Source organism: Tursiops truncatus, chromosome 7 (genome assembly GCF_011762595.2).
Source record: "Tursiops truncatus isolate mTurTru1 chromosome 7, mTurTru1.mat.Y, whole genome shotgun sequence".
In the NCBI taxonomy this organism is placed as follows: Eukaryota; Metazoa; Chordata; class Mammalia; order Artiodactyla; family Delphinidae; genus Tursiops; species Tursiops truncatus.
In genome coordinates, this window is record NC_047040.1 from 60,829,600 (window position 1) to 60,846,860 (window position 17,261).

The 17,261-nt window shown below is 37.7% G+C and overlaps 1 protein-coding gene across 4 annotated transcripts in view; it reads right to left on the minus strand.

Moving 5' to 3' along the window:
• The window catches only part of DCAF17 (DDB1 and CUL4 associated factor 17), a 37,401-nt gene extending 21,454 nt beyond the window's left edge, over positions 1-15,947 (minus strand). Inside the window, exons 1-8 of one of the 4 annotated variants that reach the window (XM_019922508.3) lie at positions 15,536-15,947; positions 14,998-15,101; positions 9,474-9,564; positions 5,727-5,863; positions 4,883-4,961; positions 3,786-3,875; positions 859-963; positions 288-393 (exon numbers count right to left, since the gene is read on the minus strand). In XM_019922508.3, the coding sequence (XP_019778067.1) occupies positions 288-393; positions 859-963; positions 3,786-3,875; positions 4,883-4,961; positions 5,727-5,863; positions 9,474-9,564; positions 14,998-15,101; positions 15,536-15,661 (838 nt within the window). In that variant the 5' untranslated portion in view covers positions 15,662-15,947. Of the gene's footprint in view, positions 1-287; positions 394-858; positions 964-3,785; positions 3,876-4,882; positions 4,962-5,726; positions 5,864-9,473; positions 9,565-13,556; positions 13,578-14,696; positions 14,770-14,997; positions 15,102-15,535 lie in introns of those variants that run through there. The other 3 variants (XM_019922509.3, XM_033860023.2, XM_073807578.1) reach the window with 3 other exon arrangements.
• Positions 15,948-17,261: the final 1,314 nt, after the last annotated feature.

Sequence of the window (17,261 nt, forward strand, 5' to 3'; positions counted from 1 at the left end):
AACTTATTATTCTGCAGATAAGGAAATCACGACCAGAAAGGTAAAAGTAACTTGCCAAAGGCAACAGATCTCTGGCTAAGCAAGGTCCAGCATCCCCAGGCCTTTATCTAAATGAATAACAGATTTTTGTGAATGCCTATTCAAAAGCAAAGAATACTCTGCATAGGAATAAAATGAATTAATTTATAATTAAATCATGCAAAAAACATTTGGATGATTACAATTAATAACTATTAATATGACCACTTAATTTTTAAGGTGAAGAAAGTACTATATAGTAGCCATACCTGTGATTTTAATATTACAAGGAATGCCAAAAGGAGCCTCTCCTACAGTTCCAGTAGTCCCACCCCATCTGCATGCACACCCTAAGTCAAGTTTCTGTTGCATGAACTAAAAACAAAACAAAACAAAAATGGTGGCTTTAGCACCTACTTATTTGCTGTCTGGAGAGAGAAAAAAATCAAATTCACATGTATATGACAGAGGAAATGTCTTTATTTATTCAAGGGCCTTTCTGTTTATCTTCCCACCCCTCTTTTAAAGGTTACTTTGTCTTTCTGCATTTGTACAGTTTTGTAGCGTTGAAATCTACACAGTGCCTTACTTTAAAAACATCTCATTAAAAAATTCATACCTCAGTCCTATCAAGGGGGGAAAGTGGCGAGGGGGGTGGTGGTGGTGGTGTGATGAACTGGGAGATTGGGATTGACATGAATACACTAATATGTATTAAATGGATAACTAATAAGAACCTGCTGTATAAAAAAAATAAATAAAATAAAATTCAAAAAAAAATTCATACCTCAGTCCAAATCTCAAGTTAATTTCAATATGGCAAATTTCAGTTTTCTCTACCTGTTCAGTGATGGCTTGGAAGCTATAAAGTCTGACCAGTCCCGAGCTGTACATCACAATCAGTATTCCATGAGACAAGGTGGCATCTGTTACGCTCCCGAAAATCTGAGGGGAAAGGTAGATATCACCTGAGAAAAGACCAGAAGGCCAATCCTCTGAGTTTCAGAGTGGTTTGTCCATCTGTTTAATATTCAGGCCACCACTACAACACTGCTGCCTAGCATTATAACTTAATTATAATTTAGAAACTGGAAGCTAAGGTGTTATTAGGGCAGAGTGGTAAGCCACTGGGGTCTCAAACTGAAGCACTAATGGGAGTGTAAGACATACCCCTCAAAATGATGCAGCAGCATACATTTGCTTCACAGTCTTGTCAATATCTTTTAATAACAAATCCTCTTCCTCATGGACATAGGTGTAAACTGAGTCCATTTAATTCTACCACGCAGAATATGCACGGCAGAATAAATACAGGGACCTATTCTTCATAAAATGTTATTTATAAAGGGACATTTTTTTAGCTGGAGGTGAAAAGATTGGGTCTAAGAAAGTAATTCTAGTAAAAAATAGCCTACTCGAGAATTTTATCATTACCTTGTTCTTTAAATATCTAATACTGTTAAAACCGAACATGTTAAAAACCAAATACATCCAGAAACATTTAGCCTAGCTAACCTTGAGGAGCTTTGGCTCATTGTTCCCTTTCTGTCTCTGTTCTATGTACTAGATCCTGTCATGATGCTCCATAGAGCTCTAAAAAGAACTTGATTCTGTGCCTATTTTAATATTTAACAAAAGCCAACTAACATAAACAAATATTCATAGCAATGAAAGAACAAGTACCCCCGCTCGCCACAACTAGAGAAAGCCTGCATGCAGCAACGAAGACTCAATGCAGCCAAAAATAAATAAATAAAAAAGAAAGAACAAGTAGAAATTCAGTGAAAATCTGTTTCTGTTTCTACTCAAGAGAAATCATTTAGTAAAGATTTACTCCCCCAACAAACAGCTTAAAGTACATTCTGAGCCTGGCCCGTAGGTAGTCTTATTATGCATGGTAAGTGAAAGATAAATGTCAATTTCAAATAACTGTAATCAAAATCAAATCCCTCAAATGATTATCTCGAACATGTAAGAATAAGTAGAAACAATTTATGACTTTGCTAAGTGTTCACTCCTATTGTAGACTGTAATAAGTATACACACTTAATCCACAAGCACAAAGAGAACAATTACACTTATGAGCTGTGTTTTCTGTCATCTCTTAAAAGGATAATCATGGTTTGCCTTGCTCTTGACTAGCCTATGACTTTTTATTCCCTGATCCTCATTCCCCAATTTGAAAGGAGGATTTGTTTAATTCAAATGTATTTTCAGATGATGAGTGCTATAATAAAGTAGCCACTCTTATTTTAAAATTTGGTTTAAACTCTGGAGTCAAATCTAAGTTCAAATTCCAGCTTCTCCATTTACTACCTTTAGGATTTTGGTAGCTGCTTAACCTCCTAGTTAAATACTTTATATGTTACACTATTATTATATGTCGTAAAATATTCAAAGTGCCTGATACAAAATGAACAATTAATAAATAATTAGTTCTTTAGTCTTTATGCAGTTTAGTATATTATGCTTATATAAAACTTTTAAAATACATTCATCTTGTTTGCTTATAAGTATTAGTGGACCCTCAAGACCTGGCCTCAATAATGCTTCAGGTGCTTAATTAAAGACTAGTAGAATAGACCAATAAATAACTATTCACCCAAACTAAGTAACAATTTTTTTAAAGGAAACTAGCAAACTATTGATTCTTTTACTCAGAGGAAATATGTCCTTTCTTTCTTCCCAAATAACCACCCCACAAATCAAGAACAATGGCAACAACAATAAAACCCAACACTGGGCTTCCCTGGTGGCGCAGTGGTTGAGAGTCTGCCTGCCGATGCAGGGGACACGGGTTCGTGCCCCGGTCTGCGAAGATCCCACATGCCACGGAGCGGCTAGGCCTGTGAGCCGTGGCCGCTGAGCCTGCGCCTCTGGAGCCTGTGCTCCGCAATGGGAGAGGCCACAACAGTGAGAGGCCCATGTACCGCAAAAAATAAAAACAAAACCCAACACTGAATGAGTTGAAGAACTTACATATTTAATTATAAGACTTGTTTATATACCATAAAACAAGTTTTAGATCTATACTTTGCAATTAAAATGAGGCACTTTGTTGCAGCTTTTTACCTTTATGATCATTTTTAACAAGCTTTGGAATATTCCCAATGAAAAAAATATTTTACTCATTTCATAATTTTATAGAACAGTGGTTTGTTAATGACTGGTACTCAACACTATCCACCTGAAAAGCATAAAAACATGCAGAAAGGGACTTCCTTGGTGGCGCAGTGGTTAAGAATCCTCCTGCCAATGCAGTGGACACAGGTCGATCCTTGGTCCGGGAAGATCCCACGTGCCGTGAAGCAACTAAGCCCGTGCGCCACAGCTATGGAGCCTATGCTCTAGAGCCCGCGCGCCAAAACAACTGAGCCCATGTGCCACAACTACTGAAGCCCACGTGCCTAGGCCCATGCTCCACAACAAGAGAAGCCACCGCAATGAGAAGCCCACACACTGCAATGAAGAGTAGCCCCCAACACAACTAGAGAAAGCCCATGCGCAGCGACGAAGACCCAAAGCAGCCAAGAATAACTAACTAACTAACTAAATAAACATGTAGAAAGATGAAGGGACTATTGGACTCTCGTCCCACATCAAATGTTCTCATGTATTTTGATATGAAATAAACTAAATCAGCAAGCTTTGTACAGTCAAGGGAACATTTCCAATCCAAACACCTAATAAACAAATAATTAAACAATGATATTACACCTTATTGTCAAAAAATTAGTATTACAATTAAATCAGAAATGAGTTCCTACCTTTTTGTTGATCTCCAGAATCCCTATGAGTGAAAAAGGTAGCACATGGAACACTGCAAGGTACAGCAAAACAGGTTGTTGAATGCCTGCCTAAAAGGAAAGACTAAAATCATAGGCAGCTCTCAAGAGTATTTTAAAACTGCTGTTTTCCTAGTGGTTACCAGTGGGGAAAGGGAAGTGGGGGAGGGGCAATATAGGGGTAGGGGATTACGAGGTACAAACTATTATGTATAAGACAAACTACAAGGATATATTGTACAACATGGGGAATAAAGCCAATATGTTATAAGAACTATAAATGGAGTATAACCTTTACAAATCATGAACCACTATATTGTACATCTATAACATATATCATACATCAACTATACTTCTATAAAAAGTTTTTTTAATTAAAAAAATAAAAACACTGTTTTCATGAATTAAAAACACTCCTCTATCTATATTGCAAAGTTACTTAAACAGGAAGGGCTGCATGTTCAAAATATGTCCACTAAGCCTTTAGTCCTTCAGATACTACAAACTGCATATACACACAAAAATCTATAGAAGTAAGTATAACAGTAAACGTTTCTTAACAACAAAATATATTTTCCAAAAACATACTTTATATACTGTATAACAAAATATATTTATATACTATATAATAGATTATAATATAAATTAATATATTGTATTATATTATTATACAACATAATTTATACTGTGAATTGGAATTCTAATAATCAAGGGCCTAATCAAAAGACACAGAGTTATCATGGTCATATCATTTAGCATTACAAAACAGTATTACACTAACATGAGAAAATAGAAATAGAAAAAAGTATCAACAATTAAAACTCGAGTGATTTCTCTGCTTGAAGAAGATATCTCCTTTACTCTGAAGAACAAGGTTCAAATTTCTTTCCGTTATGGAATATAAAATAATCTGTGGTATTTCCCCAGAGTGGCTTGAAGGGAATTGCCTAAATTTGTGGTAAACAACTTTTATAGCATGCTTCAGAAATCAAAGATAATTAGTTCTTTCATAACAAATTTTCAGACAAATTCCTCTGGAAACAAATTCTTTATTTTATTGAATGTTTAAAGATGTCTACCTGCTGGGCCAATGCTGAGCCTTTGCTCTGAGCTGACTTGACTGCAATGACTTCTTGAGGAGTGTCCCAGCTCAAGTATCTTTTAAAAGAATAAAAAGAAATTTATTCATTTGGGTCAATTTCCTTATACTTAAAATAAAAATATAATAGATATTTTAAAAGTGAACAGTTTTTCAGTTACTTAAATTATAAAAGCAAAGCAGTTTATTTTAAAAACAAGTAACTAACTAAAAGAATTCCCTTGGATCCTTATATGTATTTATTCCTATTTTTAAATATATATATAATTTTAATCCTTCTAGAGTCTCAGTGAATAAAAATTATATTTGATCTGTCAGTATTCAAAACTTAGAAAACAAAAAACCATTCCTGATTTAAAATGGAAGTTACAAAAAGCATTGAAAATGTTACATTCACATTTTGCATGCACATATTCATTCCAAAAATTTATATCTAATTTATAAAATTGCTAGTTAAAAATTAACAGTTCTTAGATTATATTACGTAGGTAATTTAACTCAACAGACCAGCCTTCAGAAAAATCTACCATAAAATACATCCTACATATAAAATACTATTTGTAAAAAGTAAATTTTTTTAAGAAAGGGTATCTGCCAACTACTAGAGGTTAGTTACTTATGAGGAATACAAAGATAAATGATAAAAGGTCTCCATCCTCAAATCTTCAAAAGTAGTCATGAGGAGAGAAAAATAGAATAGGTTTTCAAACTGAGATCTATGTATACAATGGAAAACTTAAAAAAAAAAAAATCTTGAAATATCCCAGGCCACAAGTCTCAATTTTTCATAATAAAATTTTAAATAACAAAGTCACACTTAATACCTGAATTTGCAATATGAAGCAAGATATATTTTCTCAAGGACTTTTCCTGTAGTTGCTGATATACGAAGTAGCCAATTATGAGCAGTCAGTGCTATGAGTGAGGATTTATAATCTGATGTATTGGGAAGCATTTCTCCCTTAAAAAAAATGAGGTATAAAACTGAAACTCCACAGTCATAAACAATCTGCAGTAATCCATATCCAAAGAAAACAGCTAAACACTTAAAGAAGTAGTCAAATAAGTAAATTAAAAAAGAACTATTAATGCACAAATAAAGAATTAAGACAAGGAAAGATTAAAATCATGAATAATTATTTTCATCATTAATTTATTAAGTGAGTTTGTTCACATGGAGTGCTTCAACAGTACCTGAAATAACTGATTACTTATTAAGTATTAATCATTAAGTATTCAACAAATGTTAGCCAATCATTATCATAATAACAACAGTAATAGGAGTACTACTGATGCTGCTGTGATAACAATAGCAACAATAACAGTTCTTTTTTTTTTTTTTTTTTTTTGCGGTACGCGAGCCTCTCACTGTTGTGGCCTCTCCCGTTGCGGAGCACAGGCTCCGGACGCGCAGGCTCAGTGGCCATGGCTCACGGGCCTAGCCGCTCCGCAGCATGTGGGATCTTCCCGGACCGGGGCACGAACCCATGTCCCCTGCATCGGCAGGCGGACTCTCAACCACTGTGCCACCAGGGAAGCCCCAATAACAGTTCTTAAAACTATGTATAATACCATAAGCAATTAAGAGTCATCTGCTAGAATAGATGTTTCTTTATTCTTGTTTTCCTTTTGATAAAAGTTAAAATGGCAAAAGAGCAAATTATCCCATTAGTCACTGTGGCTCTACTCTAACCTCAAATGAAAAGCTAAAATCCAGAATCAAGGCAGCCAAAGAAGAAAAGAATCAGACCTAATTTTAAAGAGAACCTCTGTCTCCAATGGATTACCCCCAACAAAGGGAGAGGACAGCTGCTTGGGCGTACCTGCCACTGAGGGGTTGCCATAAGGTGGAAGACTAAGGCAGAAAGAGAAAGAGAAGCCAAGGGTTCTACTTTGATTTATAGAATAAAAAAGATGTTCTAAGGGGAAAGTTAAGAATAAGGAAGTTGAAATTACTCTTATATTGCTTGGGCTGAAGAGTGAATAGAAAAGAATGTAAGTGTAGTTATTTTATTTATACTCCTAAGGTTTGTCTCCCCTTTCAAATGTCAGGGAAAGAAACAAGGTTTTTTTGTTTGTTTCTTGGGGGGGTGTGTGTGTGTTTAAGCTTATTAGCTACTGAAGTCTTACACTAAAATCACAGGCAATGATGTAAATATTTTTATTCTTTGGTGTCTTACATAAGTATCACCTCATGGAGTTTTTAAAAATGTACCATTTATACCTTGCCTACTTAAAAAAACAAGGATTAAGTAGCATACATAACAGGTTCAAGCTATTTTCCTAAACTAAAAGTTGTATTTCACACATTATCTCAGAGAAGAAGGGTGCTAGTTTAAATGTAGTTTCACATCAGTATGTTAATACAATATGCTTTGTAGTTTTTCTTAGTGGAAAATCTTGCTCCACTTCAAATAAGAATGAAATGTTTAAAGAGAATTGAGATTAGGAATTTGGTTACTAGAAACTTTATTTTTGCAGGATTGCTCTAAATTTTTGGTGTTCTGCACTGGTGTCTTCAAAATGTTTCTCAGTTAGGAAATCTGTCATCCTCTTCCCCTCACCAATGAGACTGGATTAAAAGGCTTTAGATGTGGGGACACAAAAGTTATTTTTAACTTTCAATAAGGAGTTGGGGAAGAGAACGTAGATTTAAAGCTTCCTGATTTTTAAAAAGGAGACTTCTATGAAAAGAAAGCAACTGTCCAGGGAAAAAGAAAGCAGCAGCTCTGGAAAACTACAATTTTATGTAAAAACAACTGTTTAAAAAAAAAAGGAATTTTAATAATAAATGCAAAGCATAGTCTCTTAACCTTTAAACATTATTTTTGGTCACATATTCTATTTTTCCTAAAAAATAAACAGCCAGATTCACAGACCTGATTAGTTTGTTGTAGTACTTTTTTTCTTTCTTCTTTTTTTTTTTTTTGGCCACACCAGACATCATGTGGTATTTAGTTCCCTGACCAGGGGTCGAACCCGTGCCCCCTGCAGTAGAAGCGAGGAGTCTTAACCACTGGACCACCAGGGGAGCCCCTGTTGCAGTACTTTTTTTTTTTTAAACATCTTTATTGCAGTATAATTGCTTTACAATGGTGTGTTAGTTGCTGCTGTATAACCAAGTGAATCAGCTATATGTATACATATATCCCCATATCTCCTCCCTCTTGCGTCTCCCTCCCCACCCCTCTAGGTGGACACAAAGCACCGAGTTGATCTCCCTGTGCTATGCAGCTGCTTCCCATTAGCTAGCTATTTTACATTTGGTAGTGTATATATGTCCATGCCACTCTCTCACTTCGTCCAGCTTACCCTTCCCCCTCCCTGTGTCCTCAAGTCCATTCTCTATGTCTGTGTCTTTATTCCTGTCCTGCCCCTAGGTTCATGAGAACCTTTTCTTTTTTTTAAGATTCCATATATATGTGTTAGCATACGGTATTTGTTTTTCTCTTTCTGATTTACTTCACCCTGTATGACAGTCTCTAGGTCCATCTACCTCACTACAAATAACTCAGTTTCGTTTCTTTTTATGGCTGAGTAATATTCCATTGTATATATGTGTTGCAGCACTTCTTAAGTGTTTCTTAGAACACTGATCCTATGGAAAATTAATATTTAAAAATATATCTCAAAATAGGAAGTTCTATGATCAAAAAAGCTGGGAAAACGGTCTGACAATCACCATGAACAGTAGTATTATTGTAAGTATTAATAGTATTAAAGGCTCTGAGAAGTAATTCTATAAATAAACTTGTTTAACCCTTTAAACAACCTAATTCTCCCAACTCCTCTAGCAATTATAAGATGTTAACATCTTATGAAAACGGTGTTCTGAAAAAATACACACTGGGGCAATGCTGATCTGATGGAATGAGCTTATCTATTATTTTATTATTTTTATTTTTATCTTATTATTTTCCTAAAAAGATTCATAGAGGAAACCCGTAAGAATCCACTTTCAAAGAGTCACATGGGCTTCCCTGGTGGCGCAGTGATTGAGGGTCCGCCTGCCGATGTAAGGGACACGGGTTCGTGCCCCGGTCCGGGAAGATCCCACATGCCGCGGAGCGGCTGGGCCCGTGAGCCATGGCCGCTGAGCCTGCACGTCCGGAGCCTGTGCTCCGCAATGGGAGAGGCCACAACAGTGAGAGGCCCGCATACCGCAAAAAAAAAAAAAGAGTCACGTAACGTAACTGTTGCCCTAAATAAATATTTTATTGTCTCAATATATTAAGTAGAATAATCTCTTAAACGCTAAGAATAACTATAAACTAGCTTATATTGCTTATAAAACTTTTAATCAGTTCATAACTTTTTCTAGTTTTCAAGATTTACAAATGGTATTAAAAGTTAAAAATATATTCATAGTATTAATATATAATTTTTTAGGACAGGAATTACTTGGTGAGGAAAAATGATAATCAAAAGATATGCTCTCTTCTTGATTCCTTTCAAAGTTTAAGAATCACTATGATGCCTAAGTTTTATTTCTTTATGCAGTACATTAACAATAATCTGTTCTTCTAGGCTAAAAATGCTTTAGAAATAAGTGCTCTAAAAACAAATCTTACCACTGGGCATTCCCATAATAAAGCATCCTCTATTTTTTCTGATTTGGAACATTTTGGCATTTCATAAAGTTTTCTTGGCTCTGATGCAACGCTGGGGAAAAAAAAAAAGATTATTCTTCTTCATAAATGAGGTAGTGTTTGCTCAGATTTGACGGTTTTGTTTTTTTTTAATTCAGAGATTTGGAATACCAAAAATACAACTTGCTACTTTGTTTTCCTCTTCTTGATTAAATGTTAACATTTTTTTTTCTGATCACAAAATTCATAATACACATTCATAGAAAAAAATCTAAAATATATAATAAATTAAAATAAATTATAATAGTACAAAACTACCCAATATTAACATTTTGGCTCAGTATTAATATCTTGGTTCATTTCCCTCTAGCTTTTCTTTATATACACATACCCACCTGCTGATCACTTTCCAAAATTGGAGCATACTGAATTCTTTCTTTATCCTTTAACATTTAATATGAATATCTCTGTTGAATTCTACATTCATAAACTGTTATTCCAACATCATAAAATGAAAATTAATTAGATAAAGAGTTCCTTTATTTGCGATGCAAATTAGTAGATAATAAAGGAAATACCCTTTAAGGCTTTTTTTTTTTACTCCCAAGTTGTGTTTCAGAAAGGTTGAATAAGCTTATACTTCTGCCAATATTGAACACTATATTTTTGATATGAAAAATAGTCTCTTACCTTTAATATATACTTCCCTGATTACTACTAAGAGGTGTACATAGATGTTTTCATTTTTTTAAACTCATGAACTTTAAAATTAAACTACTATTTAGAAACAATTTTTAGGGTGACAATTTTATTCAACTTTGATGTACTCTCACTGACTCAAAGGTTTAAACCAAACAGAATTTCACAGGAATGAAAGCAACCTCATATATGATTCTAACCTATGGGTAAAACACCCCTGAATGGAATATTAAAGAACTCCAATGGTATTTACCATTGGATCACCAATCAATGCCACTTACCCTGATTTTTTAAAAATTTTCAATTAAAGCAGCTATCTCTAAATTGGAAAAGTTACAATACGGGCATTAAATGATACCAAAGAATTACTGTTAATTTTGCTGGGCATGATAATGACATTATGATGATATAAGAAGATGTCCAGATTTCCACTTCTAGCATGAGAGTATGAGGAGCTCTATGGACATGCTCCCCAGTAAAATGGTGAGAATTATAAAAGGACAACTAATTAAAGTCTCTGGAAGTGGTCCTAGAGGCATATAACAAATGAAAAAACATTTACTCAAAAAAATCTACTAGAACTCAGTAAGAACAGTAAGTCTATGGTGTTTGAAATAATATGTGCTCCCTCTCCACCATTCTTAGCTCAGCAAGATGAAAACTCTACTCCAGACTGGTACAACCAAGAGCACAGGGCTCCCTCAACCCCCGGCTCCTAGAGGGTTACCTTCCCTCGAAGGGTAGAATGACAGCATTTTCCATCCAGCCTCCACCTCCTCGTTGCTGGGCCTGGGTTCTAGGTTAGTGCAGTCAAGAGGTGGGACTCCCTTCTGCCTAGCCCCTACTCATGGGACGGAGGCTCTACCTTGGGCCTGCCATGCCTAAGAATACTGGAGCTCTGATTACCCTTATCCCACCTCATAAAGCAGTGGTTCCACATTGAGAGTGGCAAGAAAATCCGAGGCTAATGTCTGCCCCAACCCCATGTGCTCAGCTAGAGTAAGGGAGTCATTCAGAGGCAAAAGTGCCACTGACCCTCTCCCCCCACCAGCTTGAGAGCCTTGGCTTGAAGATTTTGCCTGGCGGAGAAAAAGGCCATAAAGCAGATAGCTCCAAGTCTCTTCCCAGAGAAACTGACTTCATTTGTAACAGAGTGAGAAGTTCTAGCCTAAGAGCACTCTCACAACCAGTGGAGGCTGTGATGAAAGGCAAATGAGTAGAGATCTGTAGATTCACTGGCCATACAGGCTAAACTGTAGGCTGGTTAATTTGCTGGAGAGAACCAGAAAAAGATTGCTAGGAGGAGCCCTCCAGGGTCAGAACAAATCTCAAACACTACTTAAAAAACCATTGTCTCTAACTTCTGGTTTCTGGTCCATCAGTCATGTCCTCACAACAAGAAAATAGCTAAGCAAACTGAAAATCAACAACTCTTATTAGTTACATCAGATAATTGAGGTCAGAGGGCAAATTGCTGCCCCCAAAACTGGAGAGAGAGGTGGATACCAAGGATCACAGCTTACTAGAAGCAAAAACCCAGGAGCAAGCCGCTGGAGTCAGTACTGGGGAGACAAAAACAAGAACACCAGAGAAAATTTTAGGCTCTGACACCTACAGCGACAGCAAACAACAAACACAGCCTAACTCCTAGCCAGATAAATATTAATCTCACTCTAAAGACCTATTTACTACAATTCCTTTTACCCAATACATCATGAACTTTCAACAAAAAATTGCAAGGCATGCTAAAATGCAAAATACGAAGTTTAAAGAGACAAAGCAAGTGTGAGGACCAGACAAGTTATGGTGGAGGTTTCGGAATTATCAGATTGGGAACTTAAAATAAATATGATTAATATGCTAAGGACTCTAATGGAAAAAGTGGAGACATGGAGGAACAGATGGGTAATTAATCACAGAGAAAAAATCCTAAGAAAAAATCAAAAGGAAATGCTAGAAATCAAAAACACCGTAATACAAATGAAGAATGTCTTTGATGGGCTTATCAGGAGACTGGACACAGTTGAGGAAAGAATCAGTGATCTTGAACATACGTCAACAGAAACTTCCCAAACTAGAAAGAAAAAAGAATGAAAAAAGCAGAACAGAACATCTAAGAACTGTGGGAAATTGGAAAATGTGTAATGTACACAAAATGGGAATACCAGAAGGAGAAGAAAGAGAACAAAACAGAAGAAATACTGAAATAATAATGGCTGAAAATTTTCCAAAATTAATGACAGACACCAAACCACATACATAGGAAGCTTACAGAACACCAAGCATGATAAATACCAAAAAATCTATACCTAAGCATACCATATTCCAACTGCAGAAAACCAAAAACAAAGAGAACATCTTGAAAGACGGTAGAGGGAAAAAAATCACCTTACCTACAGATGAACAGGTTAAGAATTACACTGGACTTCTCTTCAGAAACCATGCAAGTAGAGAGTGGAGTGAAATATTTAAAGTGATGAAACAAAACAAACTCCCACCAACCTAGAATTCTGTATCCTGAGAGGTTATCCTTCAAAAGTTGAGGAGAAATAAGACTTTTTCAGACAAACAAAAATTGAGGGAATGTGTTGTCAGTGAACCTGCCTTATAAGAAAGTTCTGCCTTAAGAACTCAAAGAAGTTCTCCAGAGAGAAGAAAAATGATATAGGTCAGAAACTCAGATTTACATAAAGAAAAGAAGAATGTTAAAGAAGGAATAAATAAAGATAAAATAAAATCCATTGTTTTTCTTATACTTAATTGATTTAACTGATAAAAAGGTGTTTATAATAATGTATTCAGCAACAAGGTATTCAATGATTATAGCTTATGGATAAGTAAAATGTATGACAGCAATATTATAAAAGACAGGAGGGAGGAATTAGAAACACTCTGTTATAAGGTAGCTGCACTACTCATGAAGAGAGTAGGAGAAAGTGACTTGAAAGTGACTTAGATTAGTTGTAAATGTATACTGCAAGTTCCAAGGCAACCACTAAAAAGTTTAAAAAAGAAATATAATTGATATGTTAAAGTGGAGAGAAAATGTAATCATATAGGATGCTCAGTTAAAACCAGAGAAGGCAGAAACAGAATAAAAGACAAAGAAACAAAGAAAGCTGGAGTAGCCATATTAATTTCAGACACAGCAGACTTTGACAAGGAAAATTATCAGGGATAAAGAGTGGCATTAATGTGTATGCATCTAACAACAGAATGTCAAAATATGTGAGACGAAAACTTACAGAACACAAGGAGAAACAGACAAATCCACTAATATAGTTAGAGACTTCGAAACAACCTCTATCAGTAACTGACAGATCCAACAAGCAGAGTCCATAAGGATATAGTTGAACTGAACAGTACCATCAATCAGCTGGGTCCAACTGACATCTTCAGAGTACTTCATCCAACAACAAGGGAATACACATTCTTCTCAAGCCCACGTGAAACATTCACCAAGATAGACCACACTCTGGGCCATAAAGTATACTTCAACAAATTAAAACAACTAGAAATAATACAAAATATGCTCTCAGAACACAGTGGAATTAGATTAGAGATCAATAACAGAAAGATAGCTGGAAAATCTCAAAATATTTGGAGATTAAATGACACATTTATAATTAACACAAGGATCAAAGAAGCTCTCAAATTTTAAAATGAATATACAGTGTATCAACATTTGTGGGATGCAGCAAAAACAGTCCTTAGAGGGAAATGTATGGCATTAAATATATATATTAGAAAAGGAGAGGTGTTTTTGGGTTGGTGAACACATGGAGATTCAGGAAGAGTGGCAGGCTCAGAGAGCATAGAAGCTCTGCGCTCCTTCCCATATACACTGCCCTATGCATCTCTTCCATCTGGTTGTTCCTGAGTTATAAACTTTTATAATAAACTGGTAATCTACTAAGAAGCCAGTCACACACAAAAACCCATATTATGTGATTCAATTTTTTGAAATGTCCAAAACAGATGAATCTATAGAGACAGAAAGTAGACTAGCAGGTGCATAGGGCTGAGGGTGATGAAGGTATCCTGGTGATAGCTAAAGGGTACAGTGTTTCTTTTTGAGGTAATGAAAATGTTCTAAAATTAACTGTAGTGATGTCTATATGAACCATCAGTGGTTCATCAAATTCATTTTCATTGAATTTCAAGGAAGTAAAAATCATTGCATCGTACACTTTAAAATGGTGAATTCTTTCTTAAAAAAGAAAAAGAAAATGGCCATATTTTTTTAGAGAAGCAAACTTAAGTACGGCATGATGTTTGGAATATGCTTTAAAATATTTAGCAAAGGAATAAAGGAAAAGGGGGTGGGAAAAGATAAGCAAATGGCAAAATCTTGATCCTTTTTGAATCTAGGTAATGAATATATGGGGTTCACTATGCTATTCTCTACTTGAGCAAGTTTGAAAATTTCCTTCTAAAACAAAGGCAAGTAGTTTCAAAACAAAACACAGAAAGTCTTCTCTAAAACATCATCTAATTAGTAGGTACCTGGATCTCTTGGCTCTGGTATCTTTTAAGCAGAATAAAATACTACATTGTACTCAGCAAACTGTCATTTTGCCTGCAATATAAATTTGCTTTAAGTTGGTGTTTACAAGAATAAAACCTCAAACTTTAGATTTAACAAGATTTTAAAATTACATGTATTTTACCCCCTACCCTTATTTTGGACCGATTTCTCCATTCTCCTATTTCACTAAGCACTAATGTAGGCATGTGTTTCTATAAAAATTAGAGTTAAGATCAACAGTCAAATGAATTACAGCAAAAACTTTCACCAAAAAGATACCTGCTGACACAGCACCGATAGTTGTCAAAATATATTCTTCCTCTCTCATAGGCTATAGGTGACTTGGAATGAGTTGTCCAAACATTCTTAAACTTAGTACTTTCCTGAAAGACACAAGGAATTTCGATTTAGCAAATAACTCCTTTCTACTGTGCACCAATTTTAAGTTGGATAGTTACATTTACAGTTTTCAAAGTAATTTCATGTACGTTCTTAAAAAAACATTATGTTCAATTCTTCCTCACTCTGCCTTCACGTTTTGGCTTAAGTGGGGTGACCAATTTTTAGAAAAAAAAACTGTCTGCAATAAGACATAAGAAAGTTAAAAGTAAAAGCATGTGCCGGTTCTATTAAAGGCTATTTACTAATCCTCCAGGTTCAAGGCCTGGATCACCCTGCCCATCAAGGGTGATCTTAAAACGGGGCTGTATTGCGTGAAAACTGCAGCCCTGCAGGAAGCTTGACTCCCACCCCTAGCCCCACCCTCCGCCAATCGCCCCGCTGCCCTTGGTTCGGCTCCCGGCCGGCGGGCGGTCACCTGGCACACCAGCGCCCGCAGGATACCCAGGTTCGTCCTCTGCACCACGCCCGCGTCCCGAGAGAAGAAGCCCAGCGCCCGGCGACTCAGCCTGCGGCACACGTTGGGCTTCTGGCTTGGGCCCATGGAGGTGCGGGCCGGTGGCGGAGTTGGCAGGGCCCAAGAGGGGTGCGCCCCTCACTCCGACGCTGGGCAGGAGCCGCTACCTCCGAACCTCCAGGCCCCAGCTCCCCGAGGGGCCCAGGAAAAGCTGACACCCGGAGCCGGGCCGGGGGCGCACGGCAGTGACGCGAGGTTAGGCAGAGCCGGCGCCGCCCGAAACCGGGCAATTGGGAAGGAAAAGAAACTTCCTTCCTGGCTGGCCCCTCAAACGCTCTCCGGCTCCGAACCCGGCGGCCGGCACTGCGACGACCGTAACGCGCGGTCCGCCGGAGCCGTTCCCTCACTGGGAAATGTAGTTCCCAGTGCCCTCGGAGGCATCTTGACTTCTGTCCAGAACTACAACCCCCACAAGGCAGCGGGGAGCGAGCGCTTGCCCCGGCCCCGCCTCCAACCGGCCGCGGCCCCGCCCGGCCTTGCCTCCTCTGGCCCCGGCGGAGGCTGCGCCGTAGGGCTGGCGCGCCTTTCCGGCTCAGCACGCGGCGCCAAGGGAGAACCCTGGGGGCGCTGTGCTGCAGCCTCTTGATCCCCGTTACCTGTTCAAGCCCTGCGTTCAGGGGTGCGTCCCTTGCCGCCCCAGTACCCTTACGTCTCTCAGACCCCGACTTTTGCTCTGAGAGGCCCTGACCGGGCGCCGAGAGGGTGACGGTGTCGTGTGCTACCGCCCCTCTCCCCCGAAGGCAGCGTCCAGTGCTAAAGAAAGGTACGCCCTCGGCTTTCCCTTCAGTCACGCGTTGGACGTTGTGGATGAGGTGTACGGTTAAACCTTTTGGGTCCGTAAACACTATGCTTTTGTTATTATGAGTTAGTGGTGAAGGTGCTGGCATTCCCACCAAACTAGAGTTGAATTATTTTCCCGGAGGCCCGCCCTTTTGTGGTCCGCAGAGACGCAGGCTGGTTTTGCGATAATTGCTGCATTGTCCTTACTCGCCTTTTTTTCCCCTCCTTATCGGGAATGAAATATGAAATATTTACATTGTTATTGAACTGCCTAGGGTACTCCACGTTGATTCCTCTAAGTAAAAGATAACTTTGTGACTAGCCCTGCCTATAGGGTCAAGGTTCCTGTCATATCCTCAAGGGCTGGGTCATTGAGGATATGACATTCCTACCACACTAAGGTTTCAGTAATCATGCACCAGACGAGGGCCCTTGCTTTGCTTTTAAGTGCCTTGAGGGTGGTGTCTTTGCATCTCCCACGTGGCCTCTTGTTCAGACGTGGGCTAGGGAGTGATTGCATTTGACTGACAGAGCAAAAAGTACAATACTGGGTGAGTGCATTGGTTTTAAGTGTTTAGGAAAAATTTGTCATATCTCTTTTTAACTCTGCTGAATTTCCTTTAGGGCCTGGGCTTTTGCTGATTTTTTCATGACTTATTTACAGCATACTGTGGAGTGCTTTGTATATTTTTAGAGAGCGCTATAATAGTTAATTTGGTAATTCATGAATGCAGCTGTCACTGAGAAAACGAACCCAGAAAAGATAACTGGGTTTTCTTTGGCGAAAATGAAATTCAAATCATTGCTGAATTGAATTGATCACCTCTTTTTTTCTCCTTCCCCTTCA